General features: G+C 40.9%; 1 protein-coding gene across 3 annotated transcripts in view; it reads left to right on the forward strand.

The window, feature by feature from the left end:
• The window catches only part of LOC124122843 (girdin-like), a 94,349-nt gene that overhangs the window by 32,382 nt on the left and 42,981 nt on the right, over positions 1–18,986 (forward strand). For all 3 annotated transcript variants that reach the window (XM_046485990.2, XM_046486000.2, XM_046486009.2), the window contains exons 4-5: positions 14,731–14,800; positions 16,216–16,358. In XM_046485990.2, coding sequence (XP_046341946.1) covers positions 14,731–14,800; positions 16,216–16,358 — 213 coding nt within the window. The remainder of the gene's footprint in view (positions 1–14,730; positions 14,801–16,215; positions 16,359–18,986) is intronic.

Below are 18,986 nucleotides of genomic sequence, written 5' to 3' on the forward strand. Positions count from 1 at the left end.
ACCACAAACAGTTTCAGGGAAACAGGTTCTATCATGTTTTAGATGTATAAGGAAAAGTAACCAGATTTCAATCAACTTCATAGAGTCATACTTCTTGCAGCTTCCTTTGTTGTTGCATTGAATCCAACCAACCTGACATTAGAAATTAACTTCCACACAAAGCATGCACATCAACTCTTCAGTGTAGCTGAAATAAGTATCTCAGAATACACACTGGATCAATGCCAGGAGGTTTTATCTACTGGGACATTTTCGTCATGGCAATAAACAAGGCTGGAGACATTTTGGGTTTCCGTGGTACAGGATGATCATTAGATGTACATACATTATGAAGCATTGTAATAGGGGTTATGACTGTTGAGACTTAATGAGCGTGACGACATACAGCGTACATTACTGAATCAATGCAGATTTGAGTTTCAGGCTTTTAATATAGGTTAAGTTGGACAAGGCTGGAGATATTTCTCATATTTGATGCAGTAGAAATATTGAAATTTTTCATCTTGACAAACCCTTCTGTCAGTGCACATGTCTGTGAATGTATTTTCAGTGTTTGAAAAATCGATATGTCTCCAAGTATCTATTTGTTGTGTTTTTCTATTTCATCTTTGTAATGGGCTGGTTAGGATACGGTTGCAGTTAGCAGCGATAGAAATTGGCATTATTCCTATAGTCCTTGCCAAACTGCTCAATACATGTAGTTAAGATATCATAAGTACTAGTAGAAATTTGCCATTTTTGATGGTTTTCCTATACGTTATCATTATAAGGACCAGCGGACTAAAACTGTTAGTTTCTACTACTGAGTAAGTGTTCAAAATGTCATCAAATACTACTTCCTCCCAGGAGAAGGGATAATGAATAGTGGAATCACGGATGTTTTGTACATGGAACAAAAAAACAACAGAATATGAAACATGTGATGAGTTATCTGCGGCGTGAGGGTGATGTTTGGACACACCTACCCTCCAGGTCAGCAAACAGAGGCTGACCACAGAGTATGGAGGTTGACCCAATACACTGGTGTGGGAGGGACCCCACCTGGACAGTCCAAACATGTCTTCTCACAGGCACACCTGCCTCAACACAGGCACTCTGCGTTGTGAAGATGGTTAAGGGTGTTGACGTCTTTTAATGAAGCGTAAATTGCTAATGAATAAATATTTGGGAACAGGGTCAAGTGCTGTTTGATATTGTTCAAACAAATGGTCATTGATCAATAATTATCACGGAGTAGTTCAGTTTGTATGGTTAATACTCTTAAGGGTTATTCTTTGTTTTTTGGCTGATAGTGTTTGGTACACATCACACTGAATATTTTTCATGTTTAATCAGTGATACGTATTTGAAGGGTGACTTGCGAATTGACCCTGAAAACAATACAGTCCATTTGTGAGTAATATGAGGGCTCTGATCCTGAATCTGGCCATCAGTTTCGCAGATAATAGGTGCCTTTGCCCATACTTTTTCCAATAGGAAACTCTGTTTTATATTTATAATCCACTAAATTTGTAGCTAGCCCATCATTTGCCCATGTCCTAACAAGTCTTCTATTTGACATTCAGGTTGTAGCATCACACTCTACAATGTCCCCCTTAGTCTCCCTCATATCACACCAACCTCTCCTGAGTGAAATCTGCAGGTCACGACCCTGACAAACGCCTGTGATTATGACATGCAGTTACTTCTCACAATTCGCACGTCCTGTCACTTAGCGACACTGAATGTTTCATTCGTTGGTCCTGGACAAGCCGCGGTCCATCATTGTCCTTGCTGTCTGCTGTCAACACAGCATCTTGTGTTGGAGGGGCCACATCAGTCATTGGTTCCTGCATTAGAGCTGTGCCGGGGCATTTAGTAGGGACTTGTCACCCACAAAGCTGTGAAAGGTTTTCAGGGTCATGCTCAGTATGCCCAAGGTTTGAGCGCAGGTGATTGTAGTGTGGCTCTATCTAGACTGATGAACAAATGATGTAATTTCCTACAACCTTCGAATTATAGATGACACATGTAGTCATATTTCTGAATCAAATTTTAAAAATATATATGTAAATTATTTGTAATAAATACAAAGGAGTCCAAAATTAAGGACTTTAAAAAAAAAATGATTTGATTTACCCAAAACATCCACACAAAGATCTGAAACTGCATGACAGATGCCCAAAACGTTATGTGAGTCTAAAGGCAGAAACACAGACACTGTGGAAGACATGACAAACACTGCTGCTACTCCTGGAGACACTTATCTACCAGCAGCAACCCAGAAGACATAGTCTACATTCCTTCAGAGGGCCACAGAAGCAGTGTTTATCTTTGCTCTACCTGCCTCAGTGATTCAGGAATCACTGTGGCTCAAGGCTGCACTCAAGAACCATTCAACTGATGCTAATTTATAACATCTAATTGGTATGAACAGAACATCAAAACCTAGCAATCTGGATGATGGTGCAAGAGGTCAGCCAGGCAGCAGGGACCAGAGCCCCGTTGCTCAAAGCGATGTCAGTGCTAAGACAGTTGTAACTCCATACTTTAACATAGACAATTGTAGTGTGAGATCGTTTTGTGGATAGGGGCCAGGGTTACAAAAGGCAGTGGTTATGTAGGAGGTTATGACTTACAGTCAGTGTAAGCATGACTGTCATTGAGGCTATCTCTGGGAGGACATGTCATACTGGGGTGGTTAACTTCAAGCAATTGTCAGTGAAGGTGTGTTTCATCAATGGGTGTCTGTTATTTGATGTCCTCAGGGTATAATGAAGGTATCGGCTGGTCATGGGAGCCATAAAAAAAAATCTTGCTCGTTGATTAGAGTGTCTTACTGATTTCCAAGGGGAAACAGGTAGATTAGGAAATCACCATTGAATATTGGTGGTGGGGAGAGACAGGGTGTTTATTCAGTCACTTCTTCAACTCACTATGATTATTGAGGACGTCCATGTCCAGCAGAACAAGTTATCCCCTACCCCTCTAGATAATAAAATGCTTGCTAACTTAGTTGATAGTGTAAGTATTGAACACCTTCAGGAAACATGGTAGATGTGTTTCTATACATCTCTTACAGTGTAACTGTTGAACGTCTTGACGAAACAAGGTTGATGAGTTTCTGAAAATCTCTAACAATGTAAGTATTGAACGTCTTGATGAAAAAAGGTTGATGAGTTTTTTAAAAATCACTAACAATGTAAGTATTGAACATCTTGACGAAACAAGGTAGATGAGGGTCTGTGTATCACTCACTAACGTGTAACTGTTGAAGGCACTGCTTCCTGCCTGGGTGAGACAGGTACAGTTTGAATGTTGTCGCCAGAGATCTACCTTAGATGCAGGCACACATAGCATGACATAATGTGCCTGTGTCACAGCTAATAGTCCTGCAAACATGGCCTCACCTCGTCACGGAGCTTCTCACGTTTGCTGATATCCCAGACACTCCGCAAGCGTTGATCAAGTTGTCTAAATCAATCAGAAGCTACAAAACTGTCTCATGAGTTCTGAAGGATGGAGACACTCGGCTGTTTTCTTGTTGACATGAAAGTTTGCTTCTGTCTCTCGATTGTACCCAAGGACATCAGCCAAATTCAAGTTTTAGCTTTTAATCTTCAAGTTAAAATGCCATGTGATGGCAAATACTCTCATTAGCTTGGTGTTAGTTAACACAATGAAGATAAGTTAATCAGTATGTTCAAACCTGCCTGAAAGGTTTGTCATGATGACGTTCTGTGTTGTATCCAAGTGGCATGAAGTTATTGCTCAGGCTATAAGTCACTGGTTTTCTGATCCAGATTCAGTCATTTCCTGGTTTTCATGGCATAGTAGTCCTGCACCATGACTGTGGAATTTATATTTTTTAGATATTTTTTTTATAAAAGCCTGCTAAAGTCTAGATCAAACTAACCAAGTCTAGTTTGCTTATGACAACAGCAGAAGTGGAAAGTTGTTTTTCGTAACGTTTTTTTTTATAATTATTTTAAAGACATGTTTTCATTGACTAAGTGTTAGTCTAATGGTATAGCTGTTATGGTATTATTGGTTATTGAGTTGCTGTGTACAGCGACACTGACCTGATCATAGCTGCTATTAACTTTATAATAAGAGGTAAAATGTGGATCAGATGAACACAATGGCTGCTCTGTATAAATAGCACATGGACAGATTACCCATCAGGATATAACACATTACAGTGGCACAGATGTATCAAGGTTTTACCTAAAGTACTCATGGTGGGAAATTTGGGGGGAAATTAATTTCTGTCAAAATATTTCTAAGTGTTCAGGTCTTCTAACATTTCCAATCAATGCAATGAGGGTGAGGTGATTTGGTTACAAATCATTTTTGGAAAAAAATGACTGATTTTACTCTCGAATTATGCCAGATATTCCCGAGAGCCTCATTTTGTAGTTGGGATCTTTGGGTTTACTGAACTTAGGGACTGACTGTAAAGAGTAAACTTGCATGCTTGTCCTGACTGTGTTACTGACCTTTGGCCTGGTCAGTGTTTAAGACAGAATTGGTTTAAGTTATCAGATCGAAACTATTTCTAAGCTGATAGCCACACACTTCCAGCATGGCAATGTGGTCAAGCCTCTTACATAGGCTTTGATGGTATAGCCAGTAGGTAAACTCAGCAAATTGTCAGGTAATCCCATTATGCCACACGAGTATTCACCTGGTGCATGGAAAGTGAAAGCCCCATTAAACATGGAAAAGTCCTTCAGTAGATGATTATGGGAACGTGTGTGTGTTAATGATTGGATTTACAGGGCTTACGCATTAGTTTGAATCGCACACTTGAGTGTTTTGTTACCAGAACCACTGTCATTGTATCAGAAGGTTCCATTTGATTCTCCATTGTACATTAGTGGTGTAGCAATACGGTGACTCTGTACTGTACACGATGTACAAGGTTGGGCTGGGACGGGTAACTCGGGTACTCGGGTCGGGTGGTTCCTGAGTAGGACCCGGGTACCCACAGGACAACCCAGACCTGTGGTTAGTCACATGATTATATCTTTTAGTGGCAAATGTTATCTAGAACTTCCACAGTTACACTATAAGTTACTAATGTTCGCATTTCGTTCTTACTATGCACACATTCCTTCTGACATTATATGTCTGAATGGAGATAAAACTTTAGTCAACTTCAGTGTATGCATGACCAGATCCATTTATACAAGTATCTAAATACATTTTTCCAGGGCCACGGTCAAACAATTGCCAGTCGGACATTTGTACATCTTTCTTGAGACCTACCGAGAGCTCCCGTGTAGGGTCGGGTAATGGGGGGTGGGGGTAGGCGTAGTAAATTTGGATTGTCCCAGCCCGAGTACAAGGCCCACGAAACAATACATCATTTACAACTGCAGTATCACAATACATATGATACATTACATTTCAAGTTAAATTGGTGGGAGAGTGAGTGAATGAGTATGGTTTTACGCCGCTTTTCGCAATATTCCAGTTATACCACGGCCGGCAACACCTGGGCTCCGTTCCACAAAGCGATCATAGTGCTAAGTCGATCGTAACTCCCATACTTTAACATAGACGTACGGCAGTCGTAGCGCTAAGATCGCCTTGAGGAACGGGACCCAGAAATGTATTGGTGTAAGAACACAGGATTGTGACAGAAACTGTCAACCACCAGCTTAAGCAGATTCTCTGGTATTTCCTGGTTGGTATAAATAGCATAACATTCACAGAGCCCTCTAGGCTATGTACTTCTGTCCTTTTAATGTCATATCTCTGAAATTTAAAAGAAAATTATTCAGGGTTGTGATTCAACTTATGCAATAAGGACTATATCATAATACAAATCGTTACATCACACGCATAGTATTGGGATAAGTATCGTATCATGCCCCCACTGTATCGTTAAACCTCTAGTGTACATGTGAAGCATACTATCCATCCAGATGTGTCTAGATGATATTGTACCAGCAGCATAATGGTGATGATATATTTTGGTATTGCTTATTGATACAGAGTCAATCGTCAAACTCAGGACCTGGGTTTGACTTGTCCATGGGTACTGTGTGTGAAGTCCGTCACCGGTGTTCTCATCTGTGATGTTGCTGGTCCAAGGAACCTTAAACTGTACTCATTCACCTCCCATCACTACATGCCCCTAGCAAAGATTTAACGTTTTTCAGGAAATATTATTATTTTTTATTTGTGATGAGTGTTTAAACAATGGGAGCTGCTCACCTGGAGACACCTGCTGCCTGCTGAAACACACCTGCGCAACACACCTGTTCGGTGACAGACAGAGGAGGTCTCACATACAGCTGTCCCTGCAGATTATCACTGCCCTGATGCAGTGGTTATTCCACTCACATGAATTCATGTCTACTTAACTTAAAGGGCAAGTTCACACGGAAATGAACCAATTTTTCTTGTACTTTTTCCACATTAAAAGTGTTAACAAAGAAGTGTCATAGACAAAAATATAAAAACATCATATTTAATTAACATATTTTTTGCATTAAAACGATTTATATTTTTCACATTTACCAAGTGTTCTATTTCCATAACAAAAACACCATGGCTTATGCCCCTTGCAATATGACGTCATTGGTGCCAATTGATAAACATTATGACGTCATCATGCTTTGTTAGAGCCGCTTCACGTGTTGTAGGTACAGTTTTGTGATTCTAGCGTCTCCGATGCCAGCCAGAATTGTGTTATGCTGAGTCACCACTGCGCCGGAGTGTGTCGTAGACCATGTTGTTTTACCGCAAACTGGTCCTTGATATCTTTTGCGTTGAGAATAGACAGGGACCCAGTTGAATTGGCACCAATTACGTCATAATCTAAGGGGGATAACTCAGGCCTATTTCGCTCGTAAAACGAAGGCCTCATAACGGCATATCATTTTAACACTATTGTGAGCTTCCTACTTTCACTGTGAAAAAAATGAGTGTATATTTTCAAACACAGATACTAACTAATTCTAAAATTGCGTTTTGTTTAGAAAAAGAAAGAAAGTGATTTTTGCGTGTACACTTCCCCTTTAATTCATATCCTTCATTCGGGAGAATGCCTTAGTGACCTCCATCATTGATCTATGATTGACTGTCATTGTAAATCAATGTGGCTATCTATTGACAGGGATACCAATTAACCTGTAAGTCAACTATATCCGCTCCTGACAATGGTATAAGGATCTATACCGACACATTGCTATTACAGTAAAATAAAAAATAAAAAAGTTGTTATTCATAAATTCTGTCCACTTTGTCATCCATCAACTTCTAAAAGAAGGCCAATCAAACTGTTCAACACCCTGTATGTTCAACATTAGGCAAAGTTGATAGGTTTGGGTACTTTCAATCCCTCATTGATACAGTTTGTGTCAATTCTTTAACGATCCACAAAATAAGGTAACTGATACAAACAAAATAGTCAAATTTATTAAATTAATTATGAAAAGTATGGTATATTATTCATGACTGCTTTGTAAAACTGGGTCTACCCATGACAGGTCAGCCGTAATGTCACTGAATATATGATAGGGTGAACCAAGACGGAAAGTAAAGACTGAATGCTGGGCTGTCTGGTGACATTTCCACATCAGCCTGTGACATAGGTGTAGGGGATGTGGTCTGGGTGTTCCTCAGTGGAGCAGTGGGGTGTTGAGGGAGGCGAGGTTCGGCTTCACTGATGTGTCTGAATAGCTGTACTGACTCACTGAATAAGGGAACTTTTTCATTTGAATTTTCACTTCATAATCAAATAGACGTCTTTGTTAACAGGCTTCATGAGTAGGGCTGAACATACTTGACTTAATGTGTAAATAATGGCGGGTAAAATATGGAAAATAATTCTGTGCAGATTTATGAGCATATTGTGGTATTAACATTTTGCCTGTCAAAGGATATTAGCTGACATATATCTGTAGAAAATGGACCGGATTCCCGAGTACAAAGCAGCACAGGCATAGCCCACTAAACAATTCTATGAGTTTTTGACACTCACAATTGTGACAATAGCCCAGTGTGGATGTGCCAGAGACATGGGACAGGCTAGTGGTTACTGTCACTCAACTTGGACTTGATTCTCTACATGTGCATGTGGAGCCTCCCATCCACTCACTCACTTACTCACTCACTCACGTCATTCTTTCTAGTCCTGTAGCCCCAGATCTCATTGGCTAGTAGCATTTGCAGGCTATATTCTTAACTAGCTACAAACCCTGAGGTTTCCAATAGTCTTTGAAAAATAAATTTCTCACTCACTCACTCACTCACTCACTCACTCACTCACTCACTCACTCACTCACTCATTCATTCACTCTGTCTTGAAGCATAGGAGGTCATCCAGTAGTAGCATAGTAAAAGAAATTAATTTAATCATCACTTTGAAAACCCTGGTTGATTTGTCGCATGGGTAGAATAAGCGAAGCCCATACTTGGGTTAAAAGGAGAACTATTGCTGTATAAAAAGTACTGCTTTTAATGGCACAAAGCCCACTCACTTGAGCCACTGAGGTAATTACATTCAAGTTTTGGAAAATTCCTTCTTTGAGGTACTCATGCTGCAGGAGCATGTTGAAACATGGCTCGGTAAACAATAAAGATCAGATCGGAAAGAAGAGTTCAAAATTTTTATCTGTCTCCGGTGTCAATTGTGAATGTTTGTTGAGTTATGTATTGGAGCATGTCAAGCAGCTGGGTTACGAGGAGAGAGAGTTATTTAGACACATTGACCCCATAGTAAACACAGTGCTGGGGGAGATCCTTGTCAATATTGACCAACTATTTACAGCAAGTTTGGTGTGAGTGCACATTGCATGGTGGAGAAAATGAAAGATCATGCAGTGTGATTGCATGGAGTTTTTAGTCCGCACAGGCTGAATGTGTGGATATGTTTTTGTCAGGGAAGGCTCTGATTTAATCACTTTAATGTTCTCTTTGTGGAATTTTTCATTGCCTGAAAGGTCGTTGACTGAAGTCCGTAGAGATAACAGTGTGAAATGTTCATTTTCTAGTGGAGCTCTTTTCGTTCATTGATAGCTGTAAAGAAAATATTCAGATTTCAAACTGTTTTACAGACAATTGGCTCTCGTCCCATTTCTGTTTCTTCTTTTAGAAGAAGGAGTTTACTTCAATAATTTTAGTGTAATCTTTGAGAATGGAAAAGTCTTTATTGATTTTAAATGTCTAGAGCTAACAGCAGTTTGAGTTGCCTCGTCTTTTGTTGTGGTTGATGTGTAAACTGGATTAACTTTATCAAGTGGCTCTCTTCTCTTCACTGCTGACTACACCCTTTACTAACCCTATACTTCTGGAACCTTTCCATCCCATCCCATCCCTCCCTGTGTGTTTGACATGGAGTAGCTCTTCCCACGCCACCCTGTATCTGACATGGAGTAGCTCTTCCCACGTCACCCTGTATCTGACATGGAGTAGCTCTTCCCACCCCCCCCCCCCCCCCTGTGTCTGACATTGCATAGCTCTTCCCACGCCACCCTGTATCTGAAATGGAGTAGCTCTCCTCAGTCCATCCTGTGTCCGACATGGACCCCACCCCTACCTACCCCACCCCACCCTGTGTTTAAAATGGCATAACTTACCTCCACCATCAAGCCTGTGTTGGACATGGCTAGCCCTCCACACCCCACCTTGTGCCCACCCCATGTCCGGCATGGCCCCAACCCCACCTTGTCCCATCCTGTCTTTTTTCCACCCCTCTCTCTCCACATGCTCCCCTGTGATGTCTCTGGATGATGGGAGCTGTGATCCCAGGCTGGCAGCTCCCTGCTCCAGAGACTGGATAATCCTGACCAATGTGCAGCTTACCGTTCTGATCCTGGATTTAAGGCAATTACATCCAAAGGCATGAGATGCTAGAATGAGGCTTGGTACTCTGATTCTGCCACTGACGGCCTTGTGCCAACGTTGAAGTTAGTTCCCAGATCTCTCTGTCAATAGACATGAGAACCGATGTCTCCAAAAGTTACTGCTCAGGTATTTTGGGCTTTGGCATAAAATGAGTCATTTGAAAGACCTGACATTGTTGTCATGTTTCAACGCGCGTGGTTTTACGACAGTTTCTGTGAGTGGAGACTATCAGCTTCTCCTGACCTGATCCAGCCATCTGTTAACATGTCTCATAGTTTTTTCAGTGTTTCCAACAGTGTCAAGGCAGCCAGAAACACTTCTGTTTTCTCATAGTCACGTACTCGTGTATTGCCTGATATATTATATGACTAATAAGAACAAGTTGTCCCTATAAAACAGAGTGTACTTTCCATTTAGCAAGACTTGCCTATTATAAGGACAGACTATACACCCATGGAGTTACCATGCAGTACAGCCTTGGAGCAAAGCTACCTTGACTGATATGAACAGGATACTCGCTATGGAATATGAGATATAGCATATACCTAGACAGTCACATATGCACAATGTTGTGAACACTAGACCGTGGCTTTAAACTTCACACTGAAGTGATAGTACACTGTGCAAGATGCTTCGCCAATATTGTACATAGGATGCTGGATTATTGCTGACTAAGCGTTAAACAACATGCACTCAATCATTCTGATAATCTCATTGTACAGTTCTTGAGGGACTGATGTAACCTTTCTGGTATTTCATCCAACAAACACAGGGGTGTCCAGTTAGTATACCTGACTTGCCCAACCCCATGGAAATAGTGTCAGGCAAGTGGGAAAATATAATTGAGTTGCCCTTCGGCAAGCATAAAAATTGGCAGTATTAACTTTGTAACTAGAAGATGTATAGTGTGTTTGTCAACTGCAGATGAAGTATCTGACTAGTCATTTTTCTATTCTGCACATCTCCCATTAGCTGTTGCTTCAGTTAATGAAATTTTGTTGTGAAAAGTAAAGTTTTCTCCTTTTCTCTGATTTAGCAGGACAAGTTGAAAATCAGACTGGCAATGAGAATATTTATGTTTACTTGCCCTTGGGCAAGTAGGAAATTTGGTTATTTGAACACCACTGAAAGTGTGAAGTCATAAGAATCATTATTTATGAGGATTGACAGTTGTAGTGTTTGGTGATAGTCGCTAGGAGTGTAACGATGGACCGAACTATCCATAAATTGTAGTTGTCAGTGTCCTGATAGACAGCACTGATGACACACTCGATCAACAGCTGGAGTAATTGCTGTGCTGAAACAATGAAGCAATACAAGTCTCATGAGTACTGATAAGAACTGTAACAATATAGCTTCATTGGTTAACATAGGGAAAGTGAGCTTTCTTTGAAGCCACAGGTTTGTGTACACTTGGATTATGTTGATAAATTACAGATATCTCCTTAAGCAGTTGCCAAGCAAGCAAGCAAGAAAATGTCCTTAAGCGTTCTTGTGCAGTGTTCATTCCGGACAGTCCTTTCGCGTCATTCATCTACAATATTCAATAAAAGATGCATGTTTTCAAACTCTTTGGGTTCTTTGAGCACACTTTTTTTTTTATAATGTAATTGAAAAAGATGGTTGTGTTAGGTTATTTTATTAAAGTTAAACTGAATGAAATGAATATGACCTGTTTGTTTTGATTTGGTTTATATATAAATATAACAGAATCAATATCTGTTATTAGATTTGTTGAACATTTGCCGTTTAGGTAGACTTAGTTAATCATCAATCTAGTAAACTTTGCTATATTTGTAGAGGGCGCCTTTTTTCATGAAAAGACTTGTGCTTTAAAATGTTAGGGGCCAAAGGTCTAGTTCTGACCTTATGCAGTACTGTCCTAATAGTGAGCTCTGAAACTGTAATTGATGGCCACTGAATGTTTATGACTGGAGATTGACTTCCAATAGGCCTACTGCTATCTGGTGACCGTTGTCACCCCAAACCAACCTACATCAGTCACATGCAAACATGGCAGCTCCCAGGTGTCTTATTTCCTGTTGATTGCCTTGAAGGTCATTCCTCCGACATCTTCATGTTAATCACCTCTGAAAGACACCTACACTTGAGATCTAGCTTAATCTCAGATATCAGGAACTCACACTGTTTGAAGTTATACATCAAGGTGGTTAAGAAATATTACAAATAATATATTACAGTGGCTAAAAATATATTTCAAATGATAAATCACGGTGGCTAATAAATATTACAAATAATGTATCACGGTGGTGAAAATATATTACAAATAATGTATCACAGTGGCCTGTCATAATCAAGGCTGGATCATTCAAGCCAGGGGTTGATAGTCTGAGCAACATCCCACGGGGTGTGATGACAAGCTTATGATCAACCAAATAACTTGTCCTGACTGAGATCCAAGTGAGTTGCCTCTTATCACATGGAATAGATGCTGGGGCCTATTGTAGCCCAGGTCCCCCCTGGGGGATAATAGAGTTGGTCAAGGAAACATGTCTGTGTCTGTGGAAGTGTTATAGGACTTGGATCCTCATTCTGCTCCATCCTTTTGATTCAGCAATGACAGGTACATTCAGGCTATCAGAATGGGTGGGTCCCACTACAAAGACCATTACACTGTCATGACAGGGTGGGTTTATTGGAAAGACATGGCCAATACACTGTCACAAAAGGGTAAGCTTAGAAAGACATAGCCAGTATACAACCGGCTTGTCCTTCCATTCAGGACCTTCTTGAAGATGAGCTGTGTCCCGCCCGACTTGACCGCAATACACGCTTTACTTCTGGTAATGTGATAGAACCTCCACACATCTCTGTCTCTTACAGATACCCTACAACAGTAGGTAGACAGATCCCCTGCCCCCTGCCATGATCCTGGGAACAGTGGTATTCAGACACAGGGACAGGTTTAGTGGCCCTTCATTCATGTACACTCAATACCAATCAATTATGACTACATTTGGACATGCCTGGTTACCTAAAAGATCCTACAAGAATCTGACTGATAGGTGTTGGTAATCAGTGTTCTCATTATATTAAATATCTGTCTATTATTTAGTCATGTCAGTATGTAAGATTAATTTGATAGATGACCTTTCAGTTTGGAAGTTTTAACCATGTGGTCCACATTTCACTTGAGGAACTGGCAATCTTCATTTGTATCCTGATATTTCCAAGGCCAGGTTTTAGTCTGTGTGTTTTTCCATTGTCCCAAGACCTTGATGTCAGCACTCTCAGCCATTGATTGTGATTGCCTACCACCCCAGCCCAGAGGTCTTGACTGTCATTCCATATACGCCTCCTAACCATTGATACCTTTCTCCCAGTCCATATCAAAGAACACCTTCCCACTATATGATTGTGATCCACCTACCCAGTCTGTTTTGATGCCCACTCCCCCACATATTGAGAATCAGATAGCATCTGTCTTACTGCTTATTTTGAAGTCCATCCTCCCACTCCATAATTTTGATACCAACCCTTCCACTGCTTGATTTTGATGCCATCCAATCAAGTTTGTGATGTTGGTACAGACCTTTTGGTACTTTTTGATACCCCACGCCCCACCTTCCAAGCCCATCATTTGATGCCCACCCTCCCGGTCTGTAATTGTGATTATGAACCAGCCATCCATTCCTTGAGGGTATAGCCTAGTGATTAAAGCGTTCGCTTGACAGACTGAGGTCTGGGTTCAATCCCCCATGGGTTTATGTATATGAAGCCCATTGGTCTGTCCCCTGACATCATGTTGCTGGAATATGGCTTGCTCACTCACGTATGTTCTGTTTGTGAAAACCGTTTGCAGGGTGGCCGACATTTATTGACTACATGTGTAACCATCCAGAACATATTGAGGAATTCGAGCAGTGCCACTGGCACTGAGCCAGGCATGTGTGACAGACAACATACTTCCATGTGTCAGGTTATATGGTCCGTTGCAGAATATTGCAAGTAAATACTTTGAATCGATGTGTACACTAGCACTCATTTATGCTTAAGGTAATGAGTGTATAGTCAATACCTGTCATGTACATGGATGAATCTGTGTAGACATAAGCAGTTGTCGATTAGAGCAAACTACAGTTGGCTGCCTGATAACTTATGTGACAGACAGTTTGATTGCAAAAAAAATGTAAATTAATGTTAGAATGTGTTCATGTTTCTTATGACTCTGAGAGAGCTTGTGAGAGTTGTCATTGTTTAATCCTATAGAGTATTGGAGCGGATCTTCTTTTCTAGAACTTCAGGGTAGACACCATGAGTAAGATATGTAATTTTCATTTTGAACTACTAGCTGATGTAACCTTGCTATATTTTAAAGGTAAACTACTTGCAACCCTTTGTCTTGGGCTGGTGGCTGTGTAATACCTAGGCCCATGCATGTGCCTATAAAAGTGATAGTTTCACAGTATGTGCCAAAAGCTTTTCTGTCTACTAGTCTAAATGAGTTTTCAATATTTTCTGGGGCAGTGGAGTAGCCTTGTGGATAAAGCATAAGCTTGTCACACCATAGACCCGGGTTCAATTCCCCATATGGGTGAAATGTGCAAAGCCCATTTCTTGTGTTCCCTGATTTTATATTGCGGGAATATTGCTAAAATTGGCATAAAACCATACTCACTCATTATATTCTTCAGTAGATTTTAATCTAAACATTTTTGATAAGCTAACTAGATATAGACTGAAATGTGGTTGAACTCTCCAAACTGAAATCTCAGAAGGTGCATCTGGTCCCAAGAAGTAGTTGTTATTTTCAGTAGACAGAGGTGACGTGTGCTGTATGTCTGGGATTGAACACTGCCTATACTGGCAACATTTATGTCACAATATTTCATGATAAACATTGACTGATTTTGGCTTTCTTTCTTCCAGGAGGTACTGCAACAACTGCTTATTCTCAAACTTCCCAACATCCACGCCATCTGCCGTGATCCACATAAAGGTAACATGGTCATTTTGTAGACATAAAACTGTACAGCAATTCCCCCTTTATAAGGCCAGTTGTGCCACCATTGAACCATGTCATCTGTATTGATCCTAGGCTGAGTGTAGATATAGATGCTATCAGTACTGTGTGGGTGCACACCGTACACTGTGGGCCAGTCAGGACTTGACTGTGTGGAAGAGGGAAACTGCTCCACCGATCAAACTGTCACTGTCCTTGTCTGAGCAAGACATCTGTATTCTCTTTGTCAGTTATTTGCTGCTGTATTAAATCATTGTAAAATGAATTGGAATGTGTGCTGAAATCTGATTGGTTGATAAGCATTATTAATGGGATTTGAAGCCCTGATATTCTCTAGAATGTGTTATAGTTTCAATAAAGTGCAGTTTAATATTTTTCCATTTGTGGATGTGCTGTAAGTGACATGCATTGAACAGCCAAGTTCTTGGCCCTAGGGGGAACTTTTTTGAGGAGGATAATTGGGGAAGAGGTTAAAAGGTAGAAGGATATATTCACTTGTTTTGGATTAGTTAACAGTGTAAATCTACATGTTAAAAGTTAATTGTTAAATCTGTAGTTCCAAGTTGCCCTCCAAATACTTCAGATTGGAAGAATTTGCTGCCTTGAATATTTATCATGTTAATGAAAGACTTGATATCCAGTCATTGACCAACCTGATCATACCATGAACACAGAGAGGACTAGTGAATTTCTATGTATTCCACCACTGTTTGAACTGTATTATTTCTCAGACTAATAAAATGTGAACTTCTGTTTGTCTGGCAGTGAAACATACCAGGTTTGATGAAATCTTGAAGGACCCACTCCAGATCATTTATCATGTTTATACAGAAAGTCTCCTTCCTTTGTCCAACCTCTGTTGTGAGGATTCCAAGGAAGAATAGTTCTCCATTTACCTTATGCTGGTTGAACTGGAGAAATGTTAATGTCATTGGCTGATGTGTGTGGGTAATATACCCATGTGGGACATGCAGCTCAATGCCCTGTCTGATCACCAGGTTATTGTGTCATGGTCATCTGGATCAGTGCTCACACTGTCATTTGCTCATGTGTTTGCATGGGGTTTCGCCCTTCCAAAGTCTCTGTACTATGGGTGCCCTATTGATTACACGAGGGTGAGATTTTATTTATCATCCAACATCATTCTTCCAACTTTTTCAGTTTGTAGACAGTAATAAGCAGTGTCTTAAGTGTAAAAAGTACTGCTTACAGCTTCAGTAGCAGAACCATTTGTGGTAACCAATGACGTAACAATGGTCTGCAAAGCATTGTGATGCAATTTCATTGCAGCGATATCTACAGTGTAGATATCGCTTGATCTCACCCAAGGATATCTCCTGTGTGAGCCAGTTTTAGATGATAAATTACCTTTTCCACTAATTGTGTTGCAGACTCTAGCTTCGAGGAGATCCGCAAGGTGCTGCTGCTGGTGCTGGGCTGTGCTGTCCAATGTGAACACAAGCAGAGCTTCATCGAGAACATCAAGCAGCTCGAGATAGAGGTACAGCATGCCATCGTCGAACACATCAAGGAGGTAGGTCTTATTCATGGGAGGCCGGCATATAAGGGTAGTTGTTATCCAAAGTTTAGCTTTTTGAGCAGATCAGGAGCTAAAGTAAACTACAGTTGCAACGAACTAAGAGGGACCACTCATTTTAGTTCATTATAACCATGGGTCGTTATAAGCATATATACACCATAAGTATTTACAGCAATGGCTGGGACCAAAAAGGCAGTATGTTATGTCGTCTGTTCGTAATATGCGTGTTCAATATAAATGTAGTTTACTCTATTTGGTTTCTATGAAGGTTTCAAGGCATAAGGCAAATCTCTGGCTTTGGTTTTGTCCTGACAGTCATTTACGGCTTGTCAGTTTATTAGTTGACTTTTCCATTGTGTCGGCATAGGAGTAACTTAAATGGTCAGTGTTCGCTCATTATGCAAAAGGTATTGCATAGATCAATGCTCATGATGTCAGTCACTGGATTGTCTGATCCAGACTCTATTATGTTCAGACCTTGAGTGCGGCATTAAACAACAAAGCAAAAAAGAAACTATCTGTGTAGTACCACACCAACAGGTGGTAGGGGGCTCATAGCGGTACAGCGGGCAGTGTTAGTTATAGCTAGTTTATAGTTCCCTTGTCCAGACATAATGGGATATGAGATCATGTAATGGTCCCTCTGCAATCCAGGTGTTCGGTGATGTGTGTCCATTGTCAGCAACCTGTGATCAGGTCCCCCAGAATAATGAGGAATGTTTGATTATGTTCGTGTTAGATAATACAGGTGTGCGGCATAATTGTTTGACCTGGTGCGACCTTGTCTGACAGTGGGTCATGATAACACATACATGTCTCGGCAGAAGAAGTTTAGTAAGGCCAGGCAGTCACTTGATACTTGAACTGGCATATTGAAACATGGTGATTGCTCAATTATAGGAAACAAACACTACATGACAAAACACAACACAGATCTGGCATGATCTTTAACTCTAGCAGAGCCACCTGCTGGCTTCTCACCTTCCTACAAGACACCACAGGAATATATAGTCCTATGTCAACCCCTCAGCTAGGACATCTGAATAATGCCTATGGCTACAACTTAACTAGGACATATCCTAAATATACCCTATGGCTATCACTTAACTAGGACATCGGGATATACCCTATATCTACCACTCAGCTAGGACATCTGAATAATACCTATGGCTTCCACTTAACTAGGACATATCCTGAACATACCCTATGGCTACCACTTAACCAGGATGTCTCCTGACTATCATGTGTTATATCTACTACTCAGCTGGGACATCTCCTGAATATCATGTGCTATATCTACTACTCAGCTAGGACTATATCTACTACTTAGCCGGGACATCTCCTGAATATCATGTGCTATATCTACTACTCAGCTAGGACTATATCTACTACTCAGCTGGGACATCTCCTGAATATCATGTGCTATATCTACTACTCAGCCAGGATGTCTCCTGACTGTCATGTGCTATATCTACTACTCAGCTGGGACATCTCCTGACTGTCATGTGCTATATCTACTACTCAGCCAGGACGTCTCCTGACTATCATGTGCTACATCCACCACTCAGCTAGGACGTCTTCTGACTGTCATGTGCTACATCTACCACTCAGCTAGAACGTCTCCTGACTATCATGTGCTACATCTACCACTCAGCTAGGACGTCTCCTGACTATCATGTACTATATCTACCACTCAGCTAGGACGTCTCCTGACTATCATGTACTATATCTACCACTCAGCTAGGACGTCTCCTGACTATCATGTGCTATATCTACCACTCAGCTAGGACGTCTCCTGACTGTCATGTGCTACATCTACCACTCAGCTAGGACGTCTCCTGACTATCATGTACTATATCTACCACTCAGCTAGGACGTCTCCTGACTATCATGTGCTATATCTACCACTCAGCTAGGACGTCTCCTGACTGTCATGTGCTACATCTACCACTCAGCTAGGACGTCTCCTGACTATCATGTACTATATCTACCACTCATGTATATCCAGAACATAATACGAGTTATGAATATAATGTAATACACAAGCAATCTAGTGTGAAGTATACATAGAACTACAGTTTTCGCCCTGTTTTAAAGCCCAAGAGTTAAATACATTCACATCACTGAGGCTGGTTGGTGATGAAGTGGTCAGACCCTGGTGTTCAGCGCAGGGAAGTAATCAGAATAGCATTAACCCCCTGAATGCAGGGGATGTGTGATCATGTGTCCAGCTGGGCTGTGTGTGTGCTAAATACCTATCAAAGACAATTGCTAGGTTTGTATATAGACAGATCTATGGAGTGTACTTTGATGTCCGGAATAGTCTCATTACAGAGGCACATTAGCAGCACTGAACACATCTTTGTATACTCTGCTGGATTGTGAGTCTGCTGTAGGGTAACACGTTGCTGATTCTTTTATGTTGAGCCTGTGCTGAAAACACATTTCCTTCTTTTCATAAAACGGGATGCTGACTTATTGGCAGCACCATGGGATTGGAATAGAAGCGTAGAGTTGGCGTCTTAGTGATCACTCAATTATGCCTCTCCTCATGAGTATTTTGGGGGACACGGGTGGCCCAGTCGTCTGAGTCATTACAATTTGCTACGTCCTTTGGGCACG

The sequence above is a fragment of the Haliotis rufescens genome, unplaced genomic scaffold (genome assembly GCF_023055435.1).
Source record: "Haliotis rufescens isolate VD_foot unplaced genomic scaffold, xgHalRufe1.0.p SCAF_3, whole genome shotgun sequence".
Lineage (NCBI taxonomy): Eukaryota > Metazoa > Mollusca > Gastropoda > Lepetellida > Haliotidae > Haliotis > Haliotis rufescens.